The sequence below is a fragment of the Chrysochloris asiatica genome, unplaced genomic scaffold (genome assembly GCF_000296735.1).
Source record: "Chrysochloris asiatica unplaced genomic scaffold, ChrAsi1.0 scaffold00406, whole genome shotgun sequence".
Taxonomy (NCBI): domain Eukaryota; kingdom Metazoa; phylum Chordata; class Mammalia; order Afrosoricida; family Chrysochloridae; genus Chrysochloris; species Chrysochloris asiatica.
In genome coordinates, this window is record NW_006408924.1 from 206,855 (window position 1) to 217,939 (window position 11,085).

The window sequence follows — 11,085 nt, forward strand, 5'->3', positions numbered from 1 at the left end:
TTTGAAAGTTTCTGTCTAGCTCTTTTACTTTATTTCTTCCATTCACTTTAGCATCTCTATGCCAGACAGCAAGTTTCAGTCTTTCCTGATATCCATTTTGACCTTTTATTTCTTTCCTGTCTTAAATGACCTTTATTTTCTGCTTGTATGGTTTTCTTGATGTCAATCCATAACTACTCTAGTCTTCAGTCTAATGCATCAAATTTGTTCTTGAGATAGTCTCTAAATTCAGGTGGGATACATTCAAAGTCATATTTTGGCTCTTGTGGAACTGTTTTCATTTTCTTCAGCTTCAGCCTGAACTTGTGTATGAGCAATTGGTGGTCTGTTCCACAGTCAACCCCTGGCCTTGTTTTGGCTGATCACATTGTAGTTTTCTACCATCTCTTTGATGAATTTGAGGTCCATGTGTAAGTTATTTGCAATGAAGACATCATTAAGTGCCTTTCAGTTGGTTCTGACTCCCAGTGAATCTATATAGGGTTTCCGAGCAGCAGCTGCTGGGTTTGGAACTACCGACCTTTTGGTTCGCAGTCCAGTGCTGATCTTACAATGCTATAGCAGGAATTCTTGGTCTTGTGAAATTCTATCAGGCAATGTCTAGCATCATTTCTATGACCAACACCATATTTTCCAACTATGGACCCTTCATTTTTGTTTCCAACCTTCACATTCCACTCACCAGTAATTATGTATACATATTGACCATATTGAATCAATTTCAGACTGATTGTTGTTGTTGTTAGGTGCCATTGAGTCGGTACCGACTCATAGCGACCCTATGCACAACAGAACGAAACACTGCCTGGTCCTGGGCCAACCTCACAATTGTTGCCACGCTGGAGCCCATTGATGCTGCCACTTTGCCAATCCATCTCGCTGGGGGTCTTCCTCTTTTTCCCTCACCCTCCACCTTACCGAACATGATATTCTTCTCCAGCGACTGGTCCCTCCTTACAGTATGTCCTAATTTTGTATGAAATACGAAGTTTGGCTATCCTGGCCTCCAAGGAGCACTCCGGCTACACGTCTTCCAACTGATTTAAGTTAGTAAATCAGACTGATTAAGTTGGTAAAATTCTTCTATTTCATTATCACTTTAGTAGTTGATGTGTAACTTTGAATAGTAGTGGTCTTCTGAAGGGGCATTTGGATATTGTTCTATCACATACACATTGTACTTCAAGATAGATCTTGAAATGTTCTTTTTGATGATGAATGTCACTCCACACACCCATCCTCTTGAATTTGTCATTCCCAGTATAGTAAAGTGTATGGTTGCCAAATTCAAAATAGTTAATATCATTCCAGTCCTACTCACTAATGCTCAGAATATTGATCTTTACGTACCCCAGTTCATTTTTACAACTTACGATTTTCCTAGACACATACCTTGCACATTCCATATTCCAATTATTAATGGATGTTTTGCCCTATAAGCAAATTAATATGCTAAAATTTTTACTCCATTTGTATTAATTACAATCAGCTCTGGGGAGGCAGCTCTTCCTCAGTAGTATTTTGAGTGACATTCAACTTGCTGGGCTCATCTATCGGCACTACATCTGTCAGTTTTCTGGTGCTATTCATAATGGATCCATCTTCTGGACCTATACCTGACAATGGTCCACTGCTATTCATTATATTTTCAGTGACTAAACATTAAGACGTAGTCTGCTTCTCATTCCTAGTCTGTCTTTGTCTGGATGCTGCTCTGAAACCTGTCCACCAGGGGTGACCCTACTGTTGTTTTTAAGTGTCAAATCAATTCCAACTCCTAGCAATTCTGTATAGGGTTTCCAAAGAGTGGTTGGTGGGTTTGAACCACCAACTTTGTGTAATTTGTTTACAGTGCCACATCAGGACTCCCCTACTACTATTTAAAATATTGGTGGCATACCTTCCAACATCACAACAACATACAAGACACAATAATAAAACAAACTGGCAGATACATGGTTGTTGCTTTAGTATACTAAATTATAATCTGAGAGTAAAAAGATTGCCGTTTAGTATGCGTCTGGAATTTTAATCACATATAAACACATTAAATACTGTTTATATTTTTAGAAGAAATTGCTCATTTCTTTAAATTTGTTTTGTAAAGCTATTTGACAATGAAAGCAATAAGGTATTAAATAGGGTCTTAATGACATGAAAGAGTTAATGAAGCTTTCTTAGGTGGCTTATGAATAAAGAGAAAAAACGTAGGCACTAACAGGATGACAGATCAGTGATCTAGTAAATGGAAACTCAGCCTTTACAGTTTTCTAGCTGTTATGCTTTAGAATATAAAATCACCATGCTACATTAGGTAACCTTGTGAAGTTGACAGTACTTTTATTAGAGACAGCATTGAGTAACCAGTAATGTGGATTTGAATTCTACAGCTGTAAACAATGACAGCTTTAGCCTTGGGGCACATCAAGAAAATTCCTCATATTTGAATAATGTACTAAAAAATAAATACAATTGATTTAATCACATAGAGAAAGAAAAAAAATTAAATTCAACTATGAAAGTGACATGTCTTTGAGTTCACTGTGCTTTAGAACAGGAATATTGAGGCATACCTTAATGCACTTGACTGTATGGTGTGTTGTAGATTATGTATTTTACAAATGGAAGATTTGTGGCAACCCTGCATTGAGCAAGTCTGTTGGCACTGTTTTTCTAACAGCATGTGCTCACTTTATATCTGTGTCACACTTAGGTAATTCTCACCATATGTCAGCCTTTTTCATAATGCTGTCACACACTAAATAAACTATTAGTTACTGAGAGTATAACTTTTCATGCACTGGTAAAACCAAAAAATTCACGTGACTTGATATATTGCAATATTCACTTCATTGCAGTAGTTTGGAACTGGGCCAACAATATCTCCCAGATATGCCTGTACTCTGCTCATGTTTTACTAAGAGTGAGTTACATAGAAGTTTCTATGCAGACGTCTCTGTGACCCCATATAAATTGTAGAAAATAAATGCATTACCATGAGGACTCACACTCAGAACTTTAAATATTTACATATATTTAAAATGCTAAATCTTTAATAAAATGTTATTATACAAAAAGCTGTAAGTTTTCAAATATGTAATAGGTCTCAGATAAAACACTGTTTTTTGCATCATGGATGAATTTTGACCCAAAACAATAATGGCAACAAACCCTTTAAACCCAAACTCAGCAAAAGTAAGCTTGTATTTGTTGTTGTTAAGTATTGTTCAAATGGTTCTGTCTCATAGAGTCATAGGGAGTGTATTTTAGAAGAGAAACAAAATTGTCAGTTATCAATGCTCCAAAATGTAGAGTTGATACTTTCCTTACGAAATATGAAAATGAATTTTATCTTATGTGCCAATTCCAGTAGTTTGAGAGTAACTTCCTGGGGTGCTTTATTGGGATGAGTTTTGAGACAGCTTCCAGGCTCCGTAAGAAAAAGAATTGTGATCAATGAGTCAGAGCAGGTGCTATGCATTCAGTATCCATGATGAACAGAATTTTAAAAATATCGATAAACATCACAGACTTACCAGATAAGCCACCCACATCCATTTTCTTCAGGTTCTTCGCCTCCAGAATGACAACGGTCAGTTTACCAGCAGTCGGAACATAGCGAAGGGAGAAGCAGATATCACCCAATTTCTCTTGCTATAAAAACCAATAAGAATGTATTAACAAAGAATCAAGTAGACTTTTATTCACCAAAATATCATCAAGAATGACTGTAATTGTGAAGAAATTAGTTCCTTTATGTAGCCTTTTGCTTTGGTTCTTTTGCCTTGGCTCTTTGAAAAACAATTTAGAGAGATTTCCCCCCTAAACTTGGAGATGTTACCTTTGCCCTAGTTTTCTAACTTAGGTTTGTCACTTTTGTCCAGGTTAATTTGACATTTCTTGTGCAAGGTGAAAACAATTTGGTTTGATACTTTTTGTGTAGTCCTTAGTGCAGTCTGCCCTGTGATTCGCATGCACCTTGCAGGGAAAGATCAATAGACTATGCAAATGAGGTAAATTATAGTCTCTATGCAAATGAAGTTTTTGTGGCCTACCAAGAGGACATTGGTCCATTTGTGGCCTGGGTAGGAATGCCAGGCCTTGAAATTGACAACAAGTTTGTATATTTAAGTAGTCAGTCCCACAGAGTATTTTGAGACTAAAAGAGCTGTTACCCAGATCAAGGACTATGGCACTGATGATGGGGACAGACCTGGAAAGGGCCGATTGACAGTGCTGGTGGTGAAAGACATAGGGCCAAAAGAAGCCTGGCCTGAGGGGTCAAGAGGAACCTGCCCAAAGAGAGCTGAGGTCTTTAGGGTTTAGAGACGCTAAAGAAGGGAGACTTTGTCTACATGTTTTCTGATTCTGAATCGAAGTTCTAGTCTGATGATACTGATCCTGAGTTGTCCTCTGTTGCTTTCTTAATAAATCACTTAGTTTTAAGTATTGTCTGTGAGTTCTGACTGGTCACTGCAAAGGAATATTATTGAACCCATCAGAAAAGTAGAGTGCTAAGGGATGGATGGCTGGTTTAAGACTTAGTAAAAAGGTTGCAGAGTAGAGATATGTTTACCACCTCATAGGACTAGTCTTGTGCTTTTCATGATTTGCATTATCTCTCCTGAAGTTAGACAGATTCTGAGGCCAATATGACTTTTCGTTTTCTACAATGTTCATCAATTATTTTAACACTTACTGAAATAAATATGTAATTTAGCAATACAGAAAAAGAGATCAAGTTGACTTTCCTAGAGATTTTGCATTCTAAATAGCACAGTGAGTCTATATGCAAACTTCATAATTTATTTGTGGTGGTAGTGGTTGTGTGCCGTTGAGTCAGTTCAGACTCATAGTGACCTTATATATGGTTTCGTACACTGTCAATCTTTATAGGGAGCAGGAAGACTCGTCTTTTTCCTGTGGAGAAACTGGTGGATTCAAACTGCTGACCTTGTGGTTGGCAACCCACTGTGTACCCCTTGGGTTGTCTACATTGACTAATTCTTTGTTTATTTTTGGAGTGTGAAAAAAAGATTTCATCTGTGTTCCATTAATTTGTATTTATTGATGATAAATTCCTTGAATTTTTAATAGCTGAAATGCAACAAAGTATATTATAATATATTGATAATTTTAGTTTTATTCACTTCAAGTGAGAGATCTAAATTTCTTTTATCCTTATTTTATGTTATAGAAATCAGAGAGAAAGTTGGAAATGGAATCACATAGTAATATAAAGCAAGGAATCATCTAGTCTCAAATTTTTTTGACCTTTTAAAATTATTATTATGTTTTATTGTGAATTATGTGATAGTTTACATGGGAGAACATTAGTTTTACATTCATCCTATAGTATATCGTTTCATTGCTATGGTTACAATCCCTTCCATGAATCATCAACCAACCAAAGAGAATACCCTACAAGCTCAATGTTTTTTTAATTGATTCCATATGTCAGGCCCAAAGAATAGTGACCAGTTCTGTAAGCAGACAAGTTTGAACAACTGACTCAGAATTTAAAATGATGACAGATGCAACTTTAGCTTTTCTCACCATGTACCCATGGCAGTTCTTTGCTCAGGTGTCTCACTCTCCAGGTGTTACTAATGAAGTATCACATTATGGTGCTCTGTACACAGCTATGAGGTCAACTTGGTTAATTGTGATTTTAGGTCCTCTGTGTCTTTGTTGAGTTCCTTCCTGGTTGTTCTGTCCTTTTTCAAAAGTGGTGTATTAAAATCTCCCATTATTATCCTGTTGTTAAGTGCCTTTGAGTCAGTTCTGACCCATAGCGACCCTGTTTAGGGTTTCCGAGGAGCAGCTGGTGAGCTTGAACCACCGACCTTACAGTTCAAATGGATTTGCAGTCTCATGCATTAACCCACAGTGCCACACCATTATTATCTTGGTGTTGCTAAGTACCGTTGAGTCGATTCTGACCCATAGCAACCTTCTACAGGGTTTCTGAGGAGCAGCTGGTGAGCTTGAACCACTGACCTTAAAGTTCAAATGGCTTTGCAGTCTGGTGCATTAACCCACAGCGCCACACCAGGTCTTAGATTTGTTTTATTTCTTTCTTCCATTCTATTAGGACTTCCTTTATGTATTTTGTGGTTCTTTCATTGGAGCATAGATATTTATTATGGTTATGTCCTCTTGTTCAATTGATCCTTTAATAATGAGATAATGTCCTTTTTGGTCTCTTATGCTGGTTCTTGCCTTAAAAGTTAATTTTATCAGAGATTAGTATTGCCACTTTTGCTTGTTTTTGATGAAAATTAGTTTGATATATTTTTTTCCACCCTTTAGTTTTGTATCTATTTTTTCTTTGTGTGTTAGGCATGTTTCTTGGAGACAGCATATTGAAGGACCTTGTTTTCTTATCCATTCTGCTACTGTCTCTTGACTGGTGTATTTAATCCACTGATATTCAGTGTAATTATCTACAGGTATGAATTAATTGCTGTCATTATTTCTTATTTGTTTATGTGGTGTTGCTGGTTTTCTAGTTCTGCATGCCTTCCTGTGCTGAGGTCATTTTTATGTGTGTGCTTTATCTTGTCAGTTGCTCAACAGTTTTAATGATTCCATGTTCTTCTTGGATTTTCCTTTCCTTGGTATTTCCTTGTGAAGTATTAATTTTCTTTGAGGTTATCCTATATTCTATTCACTTTTTCCTTCATTTAAAGCAGTCTGTTTTATCCTGAAGTCTAACTGACCTCCTTACCACCTGGATCTATGTTCCTATATTTTTTCCTTTTTCTTCTCGTTGTAGTTATTTTGGTCACAGACTGACCTCCCAGATCCTCTGATTTAATTCTTGTAGTTCTGTTTTGCTCTGGACTCTTTCATCTCTCGACTGATTTTTGGGTGGTATTGCCATCTACGTTAATCTCTGGTTGTTGTCTGCTCTTGTTGGTTCTCAGTCCAAAGAACTCCTGTTAGTATGTTGTGAAGGGCTGGTTTGGATTTTACAAAGTCCCTTAAGTTCTGTTTATCCTGGAATATTCTGTTCACGGTCATATTTGATTGACAAATTTCCCCAAGTTGCTTTTAGGACTCTTTCCTTGTCTATGACTTTGGAGAGTTTCATTATGATATGTCTTGGTGATTTTCTTTTGGGGCCTATCTTGCCTTGTTATTTTCAACTTCTTGTCTTTCAGGATGTTAAGGAAATTTCCATCCAGCAGCTCTTCAACTATCTCCTCTGTGGTTTTCTTTGATTCTTCCTGTTCTGGGACTCCAATCACCCGTAGGTAATTCCTCTTCAAGTTGTCCCACATGAGTCTTATGCTTTCTTCAGATTTTTTTCATTATTTTTTCTGGTAGTTTTTCTGTCTTAGCAGTATTGAGAGATTTCTCTTTAAGCTTGATGATTCTGGCTTCCATCTCTTCAACTCCTTTGCCTTTTCAATGTATTGTCTATTTCTGATATTTTAGTATTGCGTGTCCTGACCTCTTTTTGCAAGATTTGTATTGTCTCTAATGCTTAATCTATTTTACTTGATTGTTCCTATAGTGTTTTCCTCAACTTTTTTGTGGAACATTTGGACGCACCTCAGTATCATTTTAAATTATTTTCAGGCAGTTCCAAAGCCTGCACTCCTTCCAATGCAAATTCTACCTTTTGTTCATTTGTTTGTTCTACTCTGTCTTGTTTCTGCTTGTGAGCAGAAATTTTCTATTGCTTTTTAGGCATTGTGGTATTGTTGTATTTGTAATAATTAAATGAATGAATGTTGGTGTATTCCTAAGCTCTCTCCAATTGTCTCCTGGGAGATGTGATCAGGAGATGGGCTTTTCTTTTCACTTCTCTTACTGCTCAATTCAGAGTGTTTTTAGCAGGTGTTGATTGCTTACACTGCTCTGGTGTTGTCATCTGGTATTGGGTCTTGCCCAATGGTGTGATTGTAGCTTGGTTGTATGGTAGCAACTGCTGTCTCTTGTTCGGTAAGACAAGAAGAGAAAGAGTCCCCACCTCCACCCCCAAAGACAAAAGGGGGTCTGATAAAAACAGACTAGATACTAAAGTCCAAAATCTCAACAAAAACAAAAATAAAACTGTGGCAAAGTATGAGTTAGATTTTACTGCCACTTTTTGGCTTTTTGCCTTCAAAGCTCCCTGAGAAATTTCAAGACATTCTCATTGTCTGTTGTGCCTTATGATATAACTCATTATTTTTTACCTTTTTCTCCCAGCCCCCCCCCACCACCTTCCTCCAAGTCCGTTGGGCTAACCCATCCCTCTTTGAAAAACACTCCTGCTGTCAAGCACGTCTTCTTGACTTGTTCCCCTTCTTTGATTCTTTGTCCACTTGTTCAAGTATGCCCTCTGGTCCCCAGAGTGAAGGTAGGTAGAAGAAGGAAAATAAAAGAACAAAAAAAGGATGCTCCCATCTTTATCTCTGCCTATCCATCAGGCCTCTGTGATGGGAGTGCTCACTTGACCCTCTGTCTGCACACTCCCATTCAAAATGTTTGCACTAGGACTTGTTGGTAGCTGCCAATCAGAAGCCACCTCCTTTCTTGCTTCTGCTCCAAATATTACTCCCAGTAAGAATTAGATCCCCTTATTTGTCCCTTTAAGGAGCTCTGGTAGCGTAGTGGTTACGAATCGGGCTGTGAACCTTAAGGTCAGCAGTTCGAAACTACCAGCTGCTCCGCGGGAGAAAGATGAGGCTTTCTACTCCCATAAAGATTTACACCCTTGGAAACCCTATACAGGGTCGCTATGGGTCGGAACCGACTCGACGGCACTTAACAACAACAACAACAACAACAACAACATTTGTCCCTTTATCTGAAGTTCAGAATTCCGGGACTATCCTTTGAACTTGTTTTGTCTGGTATTCTGTGTTTTTACTGGTGGAGAGCTGCACAGCCTTTCTGCCTAGTCTGCCATCAAGTCCTGCCTCTGGGGTCTGCAGGTTTATATTCTTTTAAATTTGCTTATTTGTGGCACTGTAGGATAAGCACTGGACTGCTAATCAAAAAGTTGGCAGTTCAGACCCACCAGCTACTTCTCTGCAGAAAGATGATGGATGTTTTCTGCTCCAGTAAAGATTTACAGCCTTCGAAACTCTATACATTATACATTATACATCAGAATTGACAGTGGCAGAGGGTTTGTGTTGCATGGCCCACATATAATCTATCTTGGTAAACGTTCCACATGCACTTGAGAACAGTGTATATTCTGCTGTTAAGTAAAGTACGAATATTCTAAAAATGTTAATCATTGTTATTAAGTTAGTTGAGTTAATTACAATGTATAGCGACCCTATATAGGGTTTCCAAGGGGTGACTGGTGGGTTTGAACTGTCTCTTGGTTAGCAGTTGATGTACTTTGAATTTACTTGATATGGCTTTTCTATCCAATGTCATCTTAATTCCCTCTAAATGATTGGGTGGGACCAACCAAACAAGGTATACAGGACACTAAGGCCAGAGCTGGTTAGTTTTGCCATACAGCTAGGTTTAAAAGGCGCCATCTCAGAAGAATGAACAGAAGATCCCATCAAGAAGGAAGAACATGAGTAGAGTGTGAGATTCCTACCTAGAAAAGTGATGACTGTAGAGGCAATGACTGAGATGGCGGCATGGATAGACAGAGAAGCTTTGGGCTCCAGGCCCGTTGACTGAGTAAAGCTGAGTACCCACAGATAGAGACTGGCTTTCAGGATGTGTCCTTTGGGTATTTCATAGCCTGGCTAAAAGAACTTTGTAACATGTGCCCAAGCAGGGCAGAGGCCAAGGGACTGCATGACTGAGAAGCCAAAGAGAAGAGTGAGGCATGTGTGCACTATGGCAGAGAAGAGGTGTTCATGACTAGAGAACTGCTGCATCCTGAGTTGGTTTTGATCCTCAATTGTACCCTGCTCACTTCCTTAATAAACTCCGTAATTTTGAGTACTATTATGAGTTCTGTGTGGCCATTGCAATGGATTCTTAAACCCAGATATGAAGTAGAGAATGCTGTGGGAGGGATGGCTGGTGTCAGAAAAGGGAAAAGAAGGTTGTAGGGTGGGGAAGTATGTCTGACTTCTGCTTCATAGGAATTGGCCATGGGCTGATAATTGAGTTTGATTCTCTTTCCCTTTTTGTGAAGCCAGGGGAAGTCAGACATGTTCCCCATGTTGTTTATCCAGCAGTCCAGTGCTTATCCTACAGTGGCACAAATAGAGTTAATTGATGAATTAGTATATCCAACATATGTGTGAGTGTGTATTTGTGTAAAATGGTGTCTCATTCTGCTCCAGAAATGCTCTGTTGGAAACATTATCACATCTGTTTATAACCCCAATTTTTTTCATTTTTTGAATTTCCAAAGCATCTTACTTTTATATAACTTATGTTGTCAAGATCCTTTTTTTGGGGGGGGTGGAAGGGTGTGTGTGTCAAATTGTGCACATGTCTTAATTCTCCTTCAAAAGTGTAAACACCTTGAAAATAGGATCCTCATCTAGATTATCACTCTCCACACATTTTCAATATGAAACAAAGAGAATTTTAGATAACACCCCTATTTTGAACAATTTAGGTCATAGCTCCCTCATATTAGTGTAGATAATAAGAGTTATTTATAATGTACCAAATTCACCTGATGTGCCCACTTACCTCTAGAAATTAAATTATACATCACGAGAAACTACTGGAATAAATTTCCTTCCACAGTCTTTGAAAATACAACATGGGAGTCACTATCACAGAAATTAATACACAATATGGACAGATTCATCTGAACTTTATAAGACAAGAACAATATAAATGAACAAAATCGCTGCTCAAATATGCTCATTAGGTGGAGGTTTCCATTTACAGGACTCTGTCTATTCTTCATAGTAGCTTCCCTGGGGAACACATTGTTTTGCAGAATCAGGTTACTCTAACAGATCTAATTAGACATTGTAGACACAACTGCTCCCTCTTAAATGACACCTCTCCTGATGATCCATAACCTAATTTCACAATTAATTTAGGGGCATATCAATTGCTTTAAACAAAGAAATATCATAACTAATATTTCTTCTGGTATCATTTTATTGCTTATTCTTATAAAAATTTAAGACTTTAAAAAATATC

At 37.9% G+C, this 11,085-nt stretch overlaps 1 protein-coding gene across 1 annotated transcript in view; it reads right to left on the reverse strand.

Annotated features, from left to right (window-relative positions):
• Nucleotides 1-11,085, reverse strand: part of LOC102838440 (synaptotagmin-1-like) — a 329,110-nt gene that overhangs the window by 151,768 nt on the left and 166,257 nt on the right. Inside the window, exon 6 of the mRNA XM_006876697.1 lies at nt 3,537-3,654. Coding sequence (XP_006876759.1) covers nt 3,537-3,654 — 118 coding nt within the window. The remainder of the gene's footprint in view (nt 1-3,536; nt 3,655-11,085) is intronic.